Genomic DNA, 20659 nt, shown 5'->3' with positions numbered 1-20659 from the left:
ATTGCCTACAAACAACATTTCGCCCCTTAGGAAGAAACAAATCCACTGGAGATATGAGAAGTCACTCGGACCATACATTGAAAATAGGAATCCAAATCCAAATACAATGTGCCTTTGGAAATTTATCAAATGTTGCCATTTTCATGAAAGATGACAATGCCACAAACCAATCAGGTACATGCCTAATCAATGTAGGAGGTAACAAATTAGGACTCTGCAAAAATTGATGACGAATGAGATCCATGGGCAACAAAGATGGGTTGACAATACTAATGAGGTTATCAACAAAGAGAAGATGAATGCCTTCAAAATAATCCACCAGATCTGCAATATGAGACTCTGCAAATAATGATGATATGTTAGCAAGATACAAATCCCAAGTAGCTATGTTTGGAAGAACAATGTCTCGTTGCACTTAATGAATGGATGCTATGCATGAGCCAATTACAAGGTCACCAGGAACAATAGAATACAAATATTGAGATGGTCTATCAATATGATGAGTGAGAATCGAGAGACAAGTCTTTGATCCATCAAGACATGAAAGACTTGTGATATAATCAAGCATCTCAAAATTACCACGATCATAGGGTATAAAATATCCATGTGCAAGGGTAATGAGGCAATTTGCTATAGAAATCTTTGGCAATGGAAAGATATGAGGGTCTCCATAGATCTCCCAAAGGCAAGTCCAAATTGTGTGGGGACATTTAATGTCCAATAAAGCACACATAGTATCAAATCAATACTAAATCAATTTTCGTACAACATGGTTGTTAATGATCCTCCAAGCATGCTTACCCCTCTTTGAGGCTGGTTGAGGGATGATTCCATATAGATGCAAAAAAAATCAAGCAATCTAAGATGTGTCAAGATGCCTTTTCTCCATGACTCACAATTGCCCTTTGCTAGGTTGATAACAAAATGATGAACACAAAAACCCATGAAACCTCCTCAAATGAAATAATCAAACCCCCAAAACCATAGTACATGTAAATAAGATCAATTTAAGCCCTCTCCCACAAATAGATCCATTATAGGTGCAAAAAAATCCAAGTAATCAACCAAATAGTGAAAACACTAAAATCTAAATAAAATATACCCAAGAAAAAATATAGAAAAAATTTCACATATAGATCTAAAGAGCTCTAAATCACATTTTCAACACCACAAGAATCACAAAAATCCGAGATATTAGTGAAAATATATGATCTCAGAAGCAGCAATTGAAAATCGAACTTTGACCAAGTATAATCAAAGTTTGGAGTTGAATCTAATGATGCGACCATCACCACTAGAAAGTGCTTGGAACTAGATTTTCGATGATATCTCATTTGCCCAATTTTGACACTATGTGCAAAAGTTATGGCAAAAAGAAGAATAGGCTAAATTTAACTAGCTGATAACCTACAAACATGAACCTTGTGATTTGATTTATGCAAAATCTACTCACTTTGTGCAAAATCCAACAAATACCTATATAGTTTGTTGGGGTAAAGAATCCAATCTATAAACCTTTTTTTCTAAAAAAATCGTCGAAAAAAGTTATGGCCGAATCTGGATTTTGCTACAATGGTTTACATACATACATACATACATACATACATACACATATACATACATACATTTATGATGACATAGGTGCATCCATACATACACACATACACACATACACACACACATATCAATTAATCATTTTCAAAAAGGGTAATATACACAAATGTATAGTTTATAGATGCAAACAATTGGCTTTATTTTGCACTGATTGACATTTAATAGAACATTTTAAAATTTAAAGGAAAGTGTAAATATATATTAAACATATTTGGTGCTACTGTATTTTATAATGTATTCTTGTTTATGTATTGTATTTCAGTTCAAATATACCATTACAGAAAATGCCATAGTGAATTTAACATTATTAGAGCAGCTTGCAAAATAAGAATGAAAGGTGTAATGTTGCGAATGTATGCAAATGTTTCAAAAGAAAATAATGAGACTTATGAATGGTAAACATACATTGAAGAGTAGAAATTTGTAGTATTGGAACAACTTTGAAATATGCTTACCTTGGAAGTTGCATCTAGTGTATGAAAGTGTCTAAAAGAAGTCTCCAATAGGTGTTTGAAATAGTGAAATGCACAATTTGAAATTGAGAAACATAAACTAGTATACTTATATTTAAAAAGTATATGTAAAATATGCTTAGAGATATCTTATAATAGAAGAGAATCATCTGTAAAATAAATGTTCTTCTAAAATACTAAACACCAAGAATGCAAATCCATTAAAATCTTGCATGTAAAAAGCTGTGAATCTAGGTGGAGACAAGTGGCGAGAGTTCTATTTTATTTGGAGTAATAAAATAACATTTCCAAAACATGGCATATTTCATGAATTTACTCGTCATTTGCATGTCAATTTGTTTCAAAAATGGATTTTTGTTTACAAACATTTTGATGTCATTGTAGATGCCTCTCGGCATAAATATACATAATAGCTAACTTGTATAAATAGGCATTTGAGAGCAAGCAAACAAATTGGAATTGTTGGAGGGGATTTGTATAGGCATAAAGCCAATTAATGATATAAATGATTGGGATTGTAAGGTGAATGTTGTCTATCAATGTGAGTTGAGAGGATATTAATTATAGTTTAATGGGAGGGTTGTCCACAAAAAAAAAAAAATTTATGTTGTACTAATGTAATTTGGCATGGATGAAATAAATAGGACGTAGTATTATGAATTTGACATTTCTTGTTTATATTGTAAATTAGTTGTAATAGATGAAATAATAGTGAGATATTTTGTAATTGTATGGTCAAATATTTAATCTATTATTGATGAAATGTGAAGTGGTCTCTTCATGTCAAATCACTATTTTTATACAAGTGGCTATATAATGGAAATATAAATATCTATTTACATTCACCTAATTTTGAGATGGTGAATAGTAATTGCTCTACCTATAATTGGACACATACTTGATTTAACATGTATTTTGTTTACATGTTATAAAAATAATTTGAAGAAAAAAAAGATTAATTTTATGTTTAACATTAAGGAGTCAATTGATATTTGGAGAGGTGAGACTGTCAACTTTTGTCCCAAGTACTAGATCCCGCACCATCATCAAACCCTCTCCCTTATTTACAAGGGCAAAGCACACACTTGTTGAACAAGTTCCAATAGTTGTTATGACGAATACCCGTAATTGAATGAAATGTATTCTTTAAATATAAAAACAACAAATTATATGATGTCATATCAACACATCAATAAAACATAAGCCCTCAATTTTTTATTTTATTTTTAAACATTAAAAAAATACTAAAAAATACTAACGTAGCATCATCATATCCCATGATTACCCTGAAATCAAAGGACTGGAGAAAAAACAAACCTGCTGTGATTTGAAATTCTCACATAAAGATTTTAGAAAAGGGAAGTTAGTGAATACTTTCCCCATATGATGTGTTTTTAGCTAAAAGTTGCTAAATTACTCTTGAAAGAGAAAAAACTCCTCAACTTGTGTCCTGCTATTTTTAGGTTGCTTACAATTTGAAAGCGAACCAACTCTCGGAGAATTACCAGGTCAGTTTTTGCTCCAGCAAATAGGGTTTATGATTGTAGTCTATTTTCGTACCCTACTTACTTCAAATTACATCTGCTTTTGGGAAGATTTAGGAGAACAGCCTTTTCGATCCAGTTACCTATTCTTTACCCAATTTTCTTAATGATGTTCTGAGCTCAACTACCAAGCTCAACTTTGCGAGAATGTTGAATGTAAATTCAACTTTGCAAGAATGTGTGTTTTGTTTTGGCTTGCAAACTTTGTAACGACGAATTTAACACTTTTTAGGGTAACATTAGGGTTCACTTCAGTGCAACAAATTTATTTATATATTTCGAGGAAACGTATAATTTCTTATTGCTGAATTGAAAACGCTTGGAGGGCTTGGAATTTTTATTGCATTTATATATTTCGTGCATACAGACATAAATGCATCAACTGCTCTGATGCTACCTACATACTATGTCAGATTTAAACCTGGATGTTTTTGTCGGCAGCAGAGGCACTTTGTTTAGGAGACATACTCAATACAGAGCTATATTGAATAAATCATGGTCACGGTATGCTGTGATAAGCGTAAATATAAGACGTTTTGAGTTTACCTTGTCTCTGAGTGCACCTCATGTGAGTGTTTTGCAAAAAGAGATAGACCTGCAGACGGTATTGAGTTATGCTGATAGAACACTTGTTAAGTGAGCACGATCAAAATGTGCTTATTACAGTGCTAGTATCAAGATCATCTTGAGATTTAGTATTCCAACAATTCGGACTGAAAAACATTGAGCATGGTGAGTGCGGGAAACAAGTTGTAATAGATTGCCCAGATAGTTCTCATAAGGTGGATGAAATTGACCGGTAATTGGAATTTGAAAGCTCAAGTTACCAGAGATCTTTATAGATAGAGGATGTAACAAGAGAAACTGGAAAACTTCAATCGAGATAAAGGGCATAAATTAGGCTATTGGGCTACTTTTCGGAGGGATAAGTCTTGTGTGTGGAGTCGCAAGTTATAAAAGGCTTTTATTCTGTTGGAATGGTGAGAGATTCTAAAAATTCAAGCAATCAATTAACCATATGTTTTAAATCCTTCATATTGTTGCATAGTTCAAAATGAGGGTTTATGAATGAGAGACAAACATATAGTCAGACTACAGATGCATATCAATTATAAAGGGACCTCCCATTGAGTTGCAAAAGCGCCAAACTGCTAAATAGTAAGTAGTCTAACAAGTAAATCCATTTATACGCATTGATTTGTGGACTCATACTTGATATGATGTGGATTCTGAATTTTTGTCCAAGTAATGATTTGTTTTTACAGAGGAATGCCTTTACCAAATTTGGAAGAGGAGAAATAATGATGTTTCTAGAGGTATAGAGAGGAACCTCACCAACTTCTATATGGAAGGCATCCATACATTAATAATTGTGCATGTCTCCATTCAACTGGATTTAGATGCTAAGAAAATTTGGTATCAGCTTGCAAATGGATGTGGTACATTGAAGACTAATAATATTTCTATCTCAAACAAAGGTGGAAGGGGTAACACTAGAGTTAACACTAGTGCTTGTATTACCTTGTCATCTGAAACCACACGTCGATTCTCAATACCTTGCAGTGCCATAAGTTCATGATCAACTTCATTTAAGTGACTTGAGTTGCCACTTAAAATGTTGTCTAATTCCACTTCATTTGAATGAGCACTATCTCCATCAATAGCAAGTGACTTACAAGAAGGCACCATATAATCCTCGGAAGGTGAGATAGCATTGTGAATAAAGTCCATCCCTTCATTACACTTATCAATACTGATTTCCAAATTTGCCACATAAAAAGTTGAGTATTCTTTACCTGTAGCAGCATCTTCCCCATGACTAAAATTTGCACTTCCAAGTGAAGTTTGCTCCTGGGTTATGGTTGCAATAAATTACTGATTTCCTGATTTGTCAACCTCCTTAATGGCATGTTCTTCAATCTTCGTGTGCTCTTCAACATCAACTTGATGATGGTGCTCAATAGGATTATCTTTCTCATCACGCCTTTGCTCAGAATCAGCTCCAAGCAATGATAAATCAGATTTGTTTTCAAGTCCTTCATTTGATAAAACTGAAATTGGATCCAAGGCTGCTTTTTCCTCTTCGTCATGCACAACCTCAACCACAGAAACTGTATGCTTGTCCAAATAATCATCTTGAAGCCCTGTCACATAGTCTTTATGAATCAAGGCACTATCTCCATCTGTATGATCTTCTATGAACTTCTCATGTTTGGTTCTTGTCACTGTTTTTAGGTACCCTTTGATGTCTAGGTCCTTAATTAGTTTGGAGAGTTCTTGCATCAACTCGTAGATAGACTTTTTTTTTTAAATAAGGGGTAAACGTTTTTTAATCCGGAGCTATGAACCGGTGGGACTTGAACCTTGATGGCAAGAACAACAACACAACAACTTAACCATCACAACATGCCACTATTGGCAACTCGTAGATAGACTTATCCACATTCATCTTTGCCAATTTGTTGTGCACAATTCAGGAGAGGTTTGAAAGATGAGCTACTTGAAACTATCAAGCATCTGAAGACTGGAAGCAACCACAACTCAAATTGAAATATTTAGAACACAGGATGGCAGGAAACCGCTCTGATACCACTGCAATGTCCCACCCCAGGCAGAGCACTGAAACTGCAACCTGCTTGTTTATTTTAGACTAAAAATACTATATTAGAATTTTTTTTATGTTCTTTCAGAGCTAGACAAAAGTTGTAGAATGGTTTGTTGTTTGTTTTTGCAATGTTTGAGATGATCAACATATATGAACTTTAGAAATAAAAATATAGCCTTCTATTATCAGTCCTAAATATCGAAGCACAATAATTTGCAACTTGGGAGGTGTCCCAGATTTATTCTTACATCTGAAAAATACAATTTTGCTGTATGAAATGAAACTAATTTGCAATATGATTTTACAATTCAGTTTTAGGCATACCCATGAATTGTTCCCTGAGATCTGGATGTGAGAGACTGGAGAATACTTTGCAAATCTGATGTTTTGAAGGTGGCAGCCATGTAGGTCACTCAGCCAATGAGTTGCAGCCGAATCAACCCCAAAGGTTAAGTCTACTTGAGGCACTCTAAAATGTAGAAGTTAACCTTTTAGCAACTAAGCACTTGTCCTTAGGAAACCTTTCACTTGCAGAGCTGGTTCGAACTGATTTGCTACTGATTCCACTGCTGTAATCACTTAAAAGTTAAAACTTTTGTTATATGGTAGGAATTGATGCAATCTGCTGTGAAGAGGAGAACCTTTTAACTCAGATGCTGGACAGCAATCAATTAGCTGTTCTACCTTCAAAAAGGGTCATGAAAGGGGTCGGCTAGGCTAGCAGCCAGCTCACTCAGAAACTACGCCAAAATACCCCCCTTAATCCCTTGAAATCAGCTACCAAATTGTCTTTTCCCACTGCAGAAGATGAGTCTGATCAATACCAACACTAAACAGCAGTTGTACTGATTTCCTCGGATTCCAATGCTGTCCCAGATGGGTCGGCCTCACAAGCAAACGCCTCACTTAGAAAAACTTGTCTCAAAAAACTCATAAAGCTTGGAAACTCTCAACAAAAGTGCCTCTATCTTTATAGATGGTGAAAAACTAAAACAACCAATACCAAACAGAAAGGGTAATGGCTTTGCCTTCCTCCAAATGTGCCCAATAAGGGGTCGGCCTAGCACGCAAGGAGCTGACTCAGAAAACTTAATAAATATACTCTAAACTCTCTTAAATCTACTGCAAACTTAAACCATGTTGCTGGTGTTGACGAGACTTGATGTCTTCAAGATGGAGATGCATAAGAAACCCTCTTCTTAGCTACAATAAGCCAAAATAGGGGGCAGCCTGGCACACAAACACCTCACTTCAGATTTCAACCAGCAACTCTTCAAAACTGAAATCTTTGAAGCTCCAATGAAACCCCTGCTATGAGATTTCCCTTGCACAGTCTTGGTTGATCTTCCACAATTGCAAGTGTGTTTGCTAATGGAGGTTTTTGTCTCCACAAGCAGCTCTATCCCTTAGGGTTCAGCCACGCTCCTCGCAGGAGACAAGAAAGAGAAATAATCCAACATAACATGTCTGACAAATGAATCCCAGTGTCTTTATAACTCTCTCATCTCCTTTCACCCTAATTAGGGTTTCTTCTTTTTCTAAGAGCTCATTAGGTTTTCCCACTTAAGTGATTTACTTTATTCTTTTATTTGTCTTCACTCACTCTTAAGGAGGCGTCCAACATAAGCTTTTAAATGACCTTATAACATAAAATCACTTTACGAGAAATACATTAGTTAATAAATATTAACATGACTTTTTAAAACCTTCTTTGAGTTAACCTTTTTCTCTCACCTCAAGGATACCTGGCAAGGAGGCACCTCACTCTCTCTCTAGAGTTAAGTCACTTTTAGGAGGTGTATTGCATGGTTCTAGTGTAGTTTCAGACCAGCAACTTGATGATAATATAATTATTAACTGATTCCCACCAAATGCGCTCTAGAGTGCCATCTGAAGCAGGACAAAATCATCAAATGAAGTGTCCTCTATCCATATCATTAGTCTGCGAGGATTCGTTAATAGACTAACCTTGAATACTAAGCTGGCTAGGACGAGGGGACATTGCAATATATGGTCCTTTGTAATTCACACTTCAGATATGAAGAAAGAGATTTATGCAAGAGGAGGACTTAGGGAACAATAATAAAAGGTGCAAGATTCAAGAGAGTACGCATGCATGGTACAACATTTTAGTTTGCTGCACAATGTTTATGAAGTTCAAAGCTGATAAGCGCCTATGCTTTGTGGACTGATGACTAATCCGTGGATGCACAGTAATTAGTTTATTTGGTAGAGCCAAGCAAAGTAGGTGAAAAGAATATAAAAACATCAGCTTGTCTGCACAACATACCATTACAAGGGGCAAGAGTAATCTAGAATGCATGCACAAGCATATGGTGCCTAATGTGCATGCTATTAAGGGTTGGATGACAATATTCAGTACATGTTATGGTTGCACGACATCATTAAAGAGAGACTTCGTCTGCAATTGAAACTTAATGGTAACATCTGGAGGAGGGCAGTTGAATTCCTTATCATTCAGAATGCAACACAAATCCTTAAAAGTTGATGTTCTTTCAAACTTTGCTACATCACATGCTTTATAAAGACTGCATGTTGTTACCGAGGTATCACAATCAATAACAATAATATCTAAAGCTGGCCTTCTCATACTGGTGTAGCTTATTTTCTCAATCTCAGATTCATCATTTTCTGGCATTCTTTGTAATGTCCCCTACTTGGAAGCTGTCATATTTCCAAAAATTATTATACATTACTGAATGCATTACCAAGTTATTATGCCTTCTTACAATTAATTCTACATTTTGTAATTCATAGCCTTCTATATATGATCTAACCTTGTTACTATCAAACCCTAAGGGAGGAAGGGGTAATTGTGTCGCCAGGGCGCTGAGAAACCAAACTACAACAGGCTCTCTCAAGGTTTACGGATGCAGACCCTTACCCCTTCTCAGGATTATACCCTAAAGGTTTACGGAATCTGATCCTTACCACATCTCAGGACTATACCCCTCAAGGTTTACGGAATCTGATCCTTACCCCATCTCAGGACTATACCCTCAAGGTTTATGGAATCTGATCCTTACCCCATCTTGGGTTTACCTAATTGGTTGGAATTACACTGCCTCTCGCTGAGCAGAAATCTAGCCCATCCTCATGAAGGATTTAGTGAATGATTAAGGAATGGGTTATGAGTACACTAGGTTCTGATGTATTATGAATTAATATGTAATTAAGTATGACTGTCATACGTTTGCAGTCTTTATTAATATTGCTATTAAATTCTGCATAAGAACATCATCAAGCTTCATATATTAAGCACATCCCCGTGCATACCACCAAGAACAAGGATGTTACTGCCTGTAACTGATCTGATCTGATCGATGACGATGTCCCTGGATGCTTTTGATTCCTTTCCTTTATATCTCTCAATGTGAGGGAGAGGTCACACCTCTTCATCATGTATGCCCTTTGGCAAGAGACACACCCTTTCACCATTAGCACCCTTTGAAAGAGTGCAACTCTTCATTATTTCTGCCCTTTGAAAGGGACACAACCTTTCACAATCAGATCTGCACTTCTTATTTAAATCAGATTTGCACTTCTAATTCCCCAAATTATCCCCCTTCTCAAATGAGGTTCTCTTCTCCCTTTTATATCTCATGGTTGAGGGAGTCACAACTTTTCCTTGTCTTTTGACCATTCATTAACTTAATTAAATTTTAATTATATTTAATTAGATTCTTTTATATTTTAATTCAAATTTTGTGTCTATTCTTTTGTATTTTAATTTTTTTATTATTATTTATTATTAAGTTCTATTTCAAAGTGGGGACATTACATTCTTGAACCTGGGATAGGGAAAAATTCAACCTTTTGATACCTGAAATGGGCCCACCATTACATTCTATTTGATAAAATAATCTCTTTGCATACATAGATTTATTTCCTTTTTCACTGTTTCAAACACGGGTCCACCATACTTTCATGGTAAAAGGAATGAAATTCCACTATATACTATTAATTGGCTACAAAAGGATTTGCAGAAATTTATATTCCCTTAAATTGCCCCCACTTCTTATAGCCCACAAAATGAAAATTTACTTCCTGCTAATGGTAATTGAAAATGGGAAAACCATATGCATGGTAAATAAAGTTTAAAACAAATTAAATTTGAGGCTTTAATTGCCTATCCAATTAATACGATCAAGAGTTTACTCAAGAGGACATACAAGGATTATATGCCTCAAAATCCCCCTCAACACCATCTGTAGGACTGACAACAAATGGGCAACTTACAACTAGGGAAAAAGAATGTGACTACAGTACCTGCAATTCAGAACTAAATGCTAGATTTCAGCTGAATGCAGAAAACATGCCAATTTTGTTTGAGGAAGTTTATTGAAGGGTTTGTGGTTGAATGTGCGAGGGCTTGTTCCTATTGCCTAATGGATTCTCTTTACCTGAAAAAAATTCTTTTATAAACACGCAGATCCTTTCTAGCCATTTTAGCTGTTGGAGGCTAGTTAGAGTTAGGGTAGTGTAAGAGGGAAGGCATTTAGGCATGATTGTATGGGGGGAACACTGCTATGCATGTCCTGTCGAGGGTGACAGGGGTATGCATTAGCATTAAGGACAGGCAAATGATCAAGAGTAGGGTACAAGGCAATGCAAAAAATGAAGTGGGCTTAGAATTCGGTGCATTATACGGATTGGAATGCATATAAGAGCTCAAAACATTCAAAATGGTAACAGATCTTGTTCTATAAAAGTAGATTGCCAAATTGAGTGCAAAATAAGGGTGAAAAGTGCAAAATATTCACTTTTCTTTTCTACATTATATATAATATTAGAAGCAAATATCTTTAAAATATCATGATATATTCTGATATATATTTTCTTGGCAGGGTTCTTGACACTTAAAATATTTTTAATTGCTACTTTGAGTGAAAGTTTCACCAATATATCACAATAAATTAGTTTTTGTTTTTCCTTTTCTATAAAAGCATTAGACCTTTGATTTTTGGTTATTCTTCTCTTGAACTTTTATAAATGGGTTATACTCCTTGATTGGTGTAAGTAGCTGTTAAGATTTCCAGCTCCCATTATTGGATAGCAGTTAGGTTTGTTGCAAGGGACAACAACAATTATTGCTGTCGTTAGTTCAAGACACTTGGTATAATTGGGTTTAAAAACCTTGCAAATAGTGAACATAACTGTTATTGTAATTAGTTATTATCACTGTTGCCTTTATTGACAGGAAACACTGCTGTCATTATTTATGATTTGTGAGCATTGTCATTACTAGACAAAACTGTCAAATGATTATGCTATCCTTTGACTTGTCATAATTATTACATTATAGATGTTAGTGCTGTTGTTGACTTACTGTCATTTGTACTTATCAATGGATATTGTTGTCATTACTTTATTTATAAACATAATTGTATTATTGAGGTAATTGTTTGGGAATTTTCTTTGTTACATGTCAACTTCTAATAATCTCATATCAGTTGAGTTGTTGTCATCATTATTGTCTTTTGATATAACTATCCTTTTGTGCTTGGTAATTGTTATCACAAAAGCTTGCACCCTTGTTGAGCTATCAACTCAACAACCTCGTGAAACATGGAAACAACTCCGAAGTGTGGGACCTTGCGCAAGGGGGTTGAGTCTCCAGAGAAGGCCGACTTCCTTCTCAATCCAGGTGTAGGTGTTGAACCAACTCGACACTTCAAAACTTACTCCTAAGCCTATCCTAACAACTTGCAGAGGAAAAGGGAAGAGGAAAATGCTTAAAATGAAAGGAGGTCGATGCACCAAGATAAGAGATTGTTTCTCTCCCTACCCGAAATGACACAAAGAATCAACTGAAATACCTAGGAGATGCACAAACTTCAGTTGTATGAATGACCCCAATGCATGTATGGAGGTTAGAATTCGTTGAATGTCAAGAGGGGAGAAGGCTTCCCACAAGTCACACCTAGAAATAGGTTAACACAACATGTATGTGAAAGAAAGCCACAAACATACACTTATAATGAAGGTAAGAACAAATACACAACATCCATAAGTTGAAGTAAGACAATAATGATGATTTCAATTCATTCAAAGGCCAATGGCCAAACTTACAGTTGCAGAAATGCAAAAATTTACAAGTCCTTAAGAGAAGTGAAAGAACATAGAATAGCTCAAGCCAGTAGTGGTGCAGGAGCACCTAGGACTTAGGCAATTTAGCTTTTACAAATTTGGCTTGTACTAACCTTAGCCAAGTTAGTAGTGAATAAGGACTGTAGGAGGGTCCAAGAGTGAGTATTTTGTGTCAATGTAGGCCTAGGTTGAGTTCATTCTACTTAGGTTTGCATTTTTGTGTAAATAGTGGGTTTGAGTAGGTGATTGGCCTTCTTGTTGGTCAAAAGTGTCAAAACTTGGTATAGGCATTAGGGAGGGTTAAATAGGTCTTAGACATGTTTAAGAAGTCATATGTGATGACTTGGAATAGGTCTTATAGGTGGGAGAGACCAAAAAGTGCAAAAGTGCAAAGTTGCAAAAAGTTGTCATGACAACTTTTGTCCTGAATTGGTTAGCGGTGGAGTTAGGGATTGTCCAACGCCCTAGGAGGACTCCACACATGGGAAAGTTATAAAAACCCTCTCTTGCACGTTTACCAAGGTTGGTGAAGTGTGTGAAGTAAGTTCAACAACTGAAACTACTCATTTTCAGTCTTGTTGGCAGCATTTTGGCTTGATTTTACTCTTTTTGCAATAGAATATGGATTGAATCCATTGATCCAGCAATGGATTGAGTTACTCCTGTGTGTTATTGTGTTGTTGGTTCAATTTAGAGTCTTGTAAATACTGTTCTTTGGTGTTTTCTTGCTCAAGTTTGTAAACAGCTAGTTTTGTCTTGTAAATAGCAATTTTCTTGTAATTATGGTTGCCCCATGAGTCCCACACGTGCTGCCATCACGGCTAGTTGGGACATGGTTGGCAACCTCCTGTACATTGTACATATGCAGGTTCAAGTGCCGGAGAAGTGTTTAAACATGACTGCCACCTTATTCTAGGCGAGTCCAGGAGCAACCCGACTAGAGGAAATAAGGTGAAAATGAAGTGCTAAGTGCAGGGGTGTGTGTAAAATCACCATTTCAGAGTTTGGAGGGGTCCATGGGGTTGGGGCAGACTTGTCTATGCAGGGAGAAGCTTTGACAAATCCATTTAATACCAAAACCCCAATTTGTTCATTCACTGCTGGTTAAAGGCCTTACAAACCCCCCAAAACCCTCATTTTGGGGTTCATACATTGTACGGTTAGACCAGGGGCTAAAACCGCAAAAATCCTTTAGGGATAGGTGTATCTTTGAAGAAAAACCAAACTTGTTTGGGGTCCTTTGAATCGTTTTCCCTCAAGCCCTAAAAAACCGGTTTAGGAGGCCTAATTGGGGCTCATTCCTTGTAGCCCTTTTCTAGGCAAGATTTTGAAATCGGTAAGAAACCTCATGGTTGCAAACCACTAATGGACTCCAAATGCACTAAAAACATGTTAGAAGACCTCTCTACACCTCTGCATCACCTCACAACAGCAGGAGGTCATTCTGACAAGTTGAGGCCAAGAGGCCAGATTTGAGCACCTGAGAAGCACAGTGAATTGATAGGGTTCCTAACCAAAACACCTGAAGCAAACACCTTAGAAAGGTCAAGAATCAAGCCCTAAAAGAGATTGAGAAGGACTTGGAGGTCTAGAGTGCAACTAGGCCTAGTGAGTTGGTGGAGTTGAGCAACACCAACTAGGTGGAGTGTTGAGCAGGCTAGGTAAACCCCATCAAGTAGGGAGAGAACCCTTTACAATGAGGCATAACAGCCTTATATAGAAAATGGTTGCATAAGAGAGATCATGACCCTTGTGTGTGCAGGGAAATGTCAGTTAGGGAATGCAAGGAAGTGCATGCACTTGACATTGTGTACATACAAGCAACCTAGCCATACCTTGAAAATGCAATCCTAAGAAGAAAGGCACTTCAAGAAGGTGGATTGACTGACATTCCAAAGTTAGAGCATGCATGTATGACATAAGTAACCACAATAAGCATGGCCCTGTACCTCTCTTGATGGAAATCCTGCAAACTCATTAAATGCAACCTTGTAGCTCCACAAAAGAAGGCGCACAAGTCACAAGAGTCGTCAGAGCATTTAAAGCTTTGAGTGTTGATCAAGCCATCCGAAAGTGTTGCAAGCCGGAAGGAAGTCGGAGGACTTCGGAAACTTGAGTTTCCGAAGTGGGGATGACTAAGGAAGGACCTTGGAACCTTGGGGTTCCGGAGTTGAGTTCCGGAGAAGGGGAAGGAAACAAGGAAAGGAACTTCGAAACCTCGGGGTTCCGGAGTTCCAGGAAAGGGAAGAAGAGAAGGCAAAGGGAAGGAACTTTGGAGCCTCGAGGTTTCAGAGTTTCGGGGAACAAAAGAGGAGACAAGAAAAGGAAGGAACCTCAGAAGCTCGGGGTTCCGGGGAACTGAAGAGGAGGAAGGAAAGGGAGGAACTTCGGAACCTTGAGGTTTCGGAGTTCCGGGGAAGAGAGAGAGGCGACTAAGGAAGGAACTTCCTCCAGACAAGACAACACTTCACACTTCATAAATCCACTACTTTTCTCCTTGATCAACTGGGGCAGTGCCGGTCCATGGATCGCATCTTTGATCGGTTCTCAGTGATGGACAAAGGGTGTCAAAAATTGACAACAGTAACCTTATGATTAGTGATTAATAGCATTCTATCATTATTGTGATCTGTATCATTCTTGATCACAATATTTTTTAGTAGCATCATTACTAGTACTGTGATCAATTAACATGGGCATCATTATTGCTTTCAATGTTATAGAAAATGATGTTAAGACATGACATTGCTGTCTTGGAAGGTAGGCATGATTGTTGCCCTTGCTGTAAACCTATGAGGTATATGAAGAGGTTAGGGTTATGTTGATGTGTTTTTTGTGCACATGCGAACACAAAATAAAATACCAATGTATCTTATCCTCTCTTGAACAAAGCTTCCCCGACTGTTGAAGATCTTGTCGAAGGATCAATCAGAGCAACTCCAAGGTTCTTGTATGTAGGGTCTCTACGTGTGGATAAGCTTCTCGTGGTATGATGTGATTTTGCTGGAATCACAAGGGGACTTACTTTCGATGGCCTGAGCGTCTGATTTGCTTTGGATATCACTAGAATGTGGGTCTTTATTGATCCTTGATTTTTAAAAAAGGGAAAAGGATAAGGGTTGGAGAAGGATCTAGTTCTAACACTAAGAATGTAGGAGCAATGGATGACCTTTGATGAAACTTTAACTAAGTCTTTCTTTGACATGCTATGATCATCTCCACAAGGCTAGTGCGATCTTCTAAGGGTAGCTTTATGATGTTCAGATCACCGCTACAAGCATAAACACCGTCAGGTTGATGCGTATCAATGATGAAGCGATAATTGAAGTTAAGCTTAAGTTGGATGATTCCAGTTGACTACGCAAGGCAAGTTTGCAATCAACAAACTGCTAGTAGTATGGATATACAAATTTCACCATTGATCATACAAATTTCTTCCATTCATCTAATAACATGAAATTAAATTTGAGAAGTATAGAGACCATGCAAATTGTAGAATCGTCACATAGAATTCACTATTCCTTCAATGAAGTTTACATGTCTTTTGCAACAATCTCTTGGCAACAATCTTTGCCTTCTCTTTCTACTCTACTCTAAAATGCTATCTACTATTGAGCTACTAATTATTGACTCTCTCTTTTGCTAACTCCTAACTATTAACTAAGCTCTGACTATTAACCCTTACAAATGAGGAGCCAAGGCTTTATATAGAGAGCCCCTTACAAATTGACGGCTCTGATTGACTTAGAATCAATGGCTAGGATTAAAGGATAGAAACCCTAATTAGGGTTTGTTATAACAAACTTCCTTAGCCAATGAGAAAATTACATTCCAGGAGTGAGGACCAATAGGAAGTAGGGGTAGGTACACCGAATTTTGTGTCGTCCTTGATGAGTCAGGTACATTGAATCTGGACATGCTGAGGTGGACCAATCCAACTGCAGGAGTAGTGACTGGGATGCCACCTTGTCTGATGTCTGTGTCTTGGTTAATCCTTTTCTGTCTTTTGACGCGATGAATGATGTACCTCCTTGACTCCCATATGCTTGATGAGGCTTCCTCATTGTCAAGTGTTCTTTCTCTGGTAGCATACCTCGCCTTGAAGTGTCATTCTTCTCTGTCATCATGTGGTTTCGTCATGTGGTAGGATGAGGTCTTGAGGCTAGCTTGCAACTCCTCGAACACTTGAAGTCTTCTAACGCTTCAAAACACCTTGAGTCCTCCTTTATGCATCTGGAACGTCCTTGATGGTGATGGGCTTAGAATAGGTCGTCCTTGTCCTGGCCTGATTTTCTTCCACTTGCAAAACAAACCAAAATATGATTAAGTACATATGATATATTTATCTCACATATCATTTTCTACCTTAAATCATCAACAAAAAGGCATTAGAATGAAATTCGCTCAAGATCTTCCCCAGGGACAGGCCCTATAAGAATTTCGCTCTGGACCCTTTGGAAGGGTCAGGAGCGAAATTTGCATTTTAGCTCAAATTTCATCATCTCCTTGCCTTGAACTTCTCTTGACCTTTGAATCGCTTTGTCCTGAAGACATCGTTGATTTGACCTCCAAAAAGACCAAAAAAGAGGATTTCGCTTTGGACCTTGGCCAAGGACAGGACCTATAAGGAATTTCGCTCCGGACCCTTTGGAAGGGTCAGGAGTGAAATTTGCATTTTAGGACAAAATCTTCACATTTTGTGACCACAACTTGCTCAATGCATGTCTAAGGATGCCTTTAATCTCAATCAACACTAGGTTTGATGCAAAATTGGAGCAAAATAGAGGTTTTAAGGATTTCGCTCTGGACCCTCTGGAAGGGTTAGGAGTGAAATTCACATTCTAGGACAAATTATATCATTTCTCTACTCCAAAATGCCTTCCAAGCAAGCATACACTAGTCTTCTCTCCATCAAGGCTTGGGAATCCATCTCTTAATATCAATCATGGGCAAATTAGGTGATTTTGGGAATTTCGCTCTGGACCCTTTGGAAGGGTCGGGAGCGAAATTCTTGATTTGCTTGTTTTGCTTCACCTAGATTCATTCTTCATACCTTGCTTTCCTTTGACTCTCAACTTTGGATCCCCCTCTCACGAAGACAACACTTGTTTGACCTCAAAATGGCTTGAAAGTAGAATTTCGCTAAAAGTTATGGCCAGGGACAGGACCTATTGAGAATTTCGCTCTAGACCCTTTGGAAGGGTCAGGAGCGAAATTCATGTCTTGAGCTCATTGCTTCATTTTTTCAACTCCAAACTACCTCAAAAGGCAAGGACACATCTTCACTTCCATCCACGCCATAAAAACCAAGGATTTGACCTCCTCCAAAGGGAAAATAGGTGTTTTCAAGAATTTCGCTCTGGACCCTTTGGAAGGGTCAGGAGCAAAATTCATGATTTAGGACAAAATCCTTCACTCCTTCACTTCTAATCACTTCCTAAGGCAAAAAACATGTCAATCCACTTCCAAATATGCCCAAGGAACTAAGATGTTGGTCCAAACAAGGAAGAAAATCAGGTTTATGGAGAATTTCGCTCTGGACCCTTTGGAAGGGTCAGGAGCGAAATTGCCAATCTTGGACAAAATCCTCACTTTTCAATGCTTTCATTCACTTCCTAAGGCAAGAACATGTCCATTTACCCCCACTATGTCCAAGGAACAAGGCTTTTAGTCTAAACATGGAAGAAAATGAGGTTTATGGAGAATTTCGCCCTGGACCCTTTGGAAGGGTCAGGAGCGAAATTTCCATTCTAGGTTGATTTTCACCATTTCATCACCTCAAACCTTCTTTCAAAGGCTAGAACACCTCAAGGTCACTCCAACCATGCCTTAGAAGTCCAAAACTTGGCCATGACAAGGAAGAAAATGAAGGCTATGTGAATTTCGCTTTGGACCCTTTGGAAGGGTCAAGAGCGAAATTCTTACTTGGGCTCATTTCTCACCTTTTTCCTCCCTTCTTTGGCTTGGATATAACTTCTTAGGCCTCCTTCCATCATGATCAAGTGAATTTGCTCCTCAAGTTGGCATCTAGTTCAAGATTTTGTGAAGAAATAGGGTGTTACAAGAATTTCGCTCTGGACCCTTTGGAAGAGTCAGGAGCGAAATTTGCATTTTGGGTTGATTTCTGACTCCATTTCCCACATTTCTTCATTTAAACAAGTGAATTGCCTTCAAAAATGCATGGGATAAGGATTAGTTCATAGGTTTGGGCAAGGTAGAATGTCCTATAGAGGAATTCGCTCTGGACCCTTTGGAAGGGTCAGGGGCGAAATTCCTATTCTAGGCTCAATTCACCTTCAAACTGACTTGACTTTGTCTTAGACTTGATCCTAGATCCATTTGCTTCCATATCCTTGCAAATTTGCTCAACCATTCAATGATTTAGGTGAAGAATTTAGGTCCTTTGTGAAATTTCGCTCTGGACCCTTTGGAAGGGTCAGGAGTGAAATTGAAATTCGCTCTGTCCTTGATGTAAGGGATGGTACCTAGGAGGACATTATGCATTCAACGAAGGTTTGATTTAGCAACTTGAAGTGCGACCATATAGTACACAAAAAACACCCTAGGAATGATCTAAATTACCCCTAATCACTCAATTAACCTGACCTCTTGAGGAGATCCACCTGACTCAAGTAGAGCCTGCTACCCTAATGAGCCCCCTGGTGACCCTTCAAATGCAAAAGGTCAATAGACAAGAACCTAAAAGACCTAAAAAGCAAACCCTAGAAAGCAGAAAGTAGGGGTCCCCATTTGCAATGGGGCAATGTGTGAATACGTCACAACAGGTTAGTAGTTGTCAATTATAGTAACCATTTTGTGTATGGATTAGTTTCTTGGACTTAATAAGGTGAACACTAGGGTTAACAAGTCCACTAGGGTTAACAAGTCTTATTTACTTCAGTTATATTTTATTGCATGAAGGGTTCATTATCATTCTGGAAGAATTATTTATTGATGTTAAAGATATTTATATTACAATTATCTGTGATCAACAATCTCAAAATAATTAAACATTAGTTATTTCTCATTTTTTTCTGAATATATTACTGTTTTTTGGGTTCCCAGTTTTTTCTCAATAACATCCTGAGAAATTGAAATATTTTTATCTTTTGGTGTGCCTAGAAATTCCTGAGAAAGATATTTTGTTTTATGATATATGTTAATATTACATCTAAAATCTTGTGATAGCTTCAACTATTTTACTTGAATAAGGACATCATTTATATAGAAATTGCATGCAGACATGCTTTAATTGATTGAATTCTTCAAAGGTAAGTTACTGTCCATTCAATTTTGATAGTCTTTCCTGAATTAGATCCAGAACTCTCTTCCAATGCTGCATCCTTTCCTCCATAATAGGAATTTCTGGGTAAATTCTTGGTAGTTCAAATATTTCAAAGTCCACAAATTTGCACGTTCTTTCTTGTAGTTCTTTTAATACATTAAAGGAAAAAATCTTTGACCTATCCTGGCTACTTTTTTTTAACTTGTATCATTTTAAAAAAATTATTAGGATTTTCTTAATAGCTCTCACACGCTGAGCAGTTAGAGTGACTTCTTTAAGAGGATCATATATAAGCTGAAAATGGGATGCTGAATCCATTAAGGAGGTTATGCTAAGACCTGTTACTCTTTCTTCCCATTACTTATTTGCTTTCTTTCTTAGAGCTTGTGCCACTATAATGAATAGGTAGGGAGAAAGAGCAACCCCCTGCCTCAAACCCTGTCTTTCATTAAAATATCGAGTGGGCAAGTTATTATAAAGGAATGAAAATGTAGTACTTATGTAGCTTTTCAACCTATGTCACCCATTCCTGTGCAAAGTCAACCAAACTTCTTAACTTTCTTGATGAAAAGTTCCCAATTTACTCTACCATAAACTTTAGGAACATCTAATATTATCATCTTTCCTGCCTCCTTACTTTTATGGGCTAAAAGAATAGTTTCATGAGCTAACAGGATCACATCTAATATATGTCTTTGTGCCATGAGGTCTCTTTGTTCTTCAGTGGTCTTGTGCAATGTTTTTTTTCAATCTATTTGCCAGCCAAATTTTATAAATTGAATTTCATAGACAAATTGGTCTAAAGGCATTAAAGAGTTCTGCTTTCTCTTCTTTTGGTGTTAAGGTGAGGGAATTTTTTGATTGGTGAATTGGGGTTGTAATGGGTCCCCTTACTGTATAAATGGCCCAAAGCAGATGAACCAAAGATAATTGAAAAAAGGAATATGAAAACCATCATCATCATCATATAAATTTAGTTGTATAGAAGCTTTGTAGAAGTTACTGTCTTTTATTAATACTAGTTACC

General features: G+C 37.2%; 1 protein-coding gene across 3 annotated transcripts in view; it reads left to right on the top strand.

The window, feature by feature from the left end:
* The first annotated feature begins 3376 nt into the window (after positions 1-3376).
* The window catches only part of LOC131030153 (uncharacterized), a 55368-nt gene continuing 38085 nt past the window's right edge, over positions 3377-20659 (top strand). The window contains exon 1 of one of the 3 annotated variants that reach the window (XM_059211314.1): positions 3377-3595. Coding sequence is in view for 1 of the 3 variants with exons in the window: in XM_057960855.2 (XP_057816838.1) it covers positions 3779-3787 (9 nt within the window). In the remaining 2 variants the exon portion in view is untranslated. Of the gene's footprint in view, positions 3596-3654; positions 3788-20659 lie in introns of those variants that run through there. The other 2 variants (XM_057960853.2, XM_057960855.2) reach the window with 2 other exon arrangements.

This window comes from Cryptomeria japonica, chromosome 9 (assembly GCF_030272615.1).
Source record: "Cryptomeria japonica chromosome 9, Sugi_1.0, whole genome shotgun sequence".
In the NCBI taxonomy this organism is placed as follows: domain Eukaryota; kingdom Viridiplantae; phylum Streptophyta; class Pinopsida; order Cupressales; family Cupressaceae; genus Cryptomeria; species Cryptomeria japonica.
This window is presented reverse-complemented; position numbering and strand designations above follow the sequence as displayed.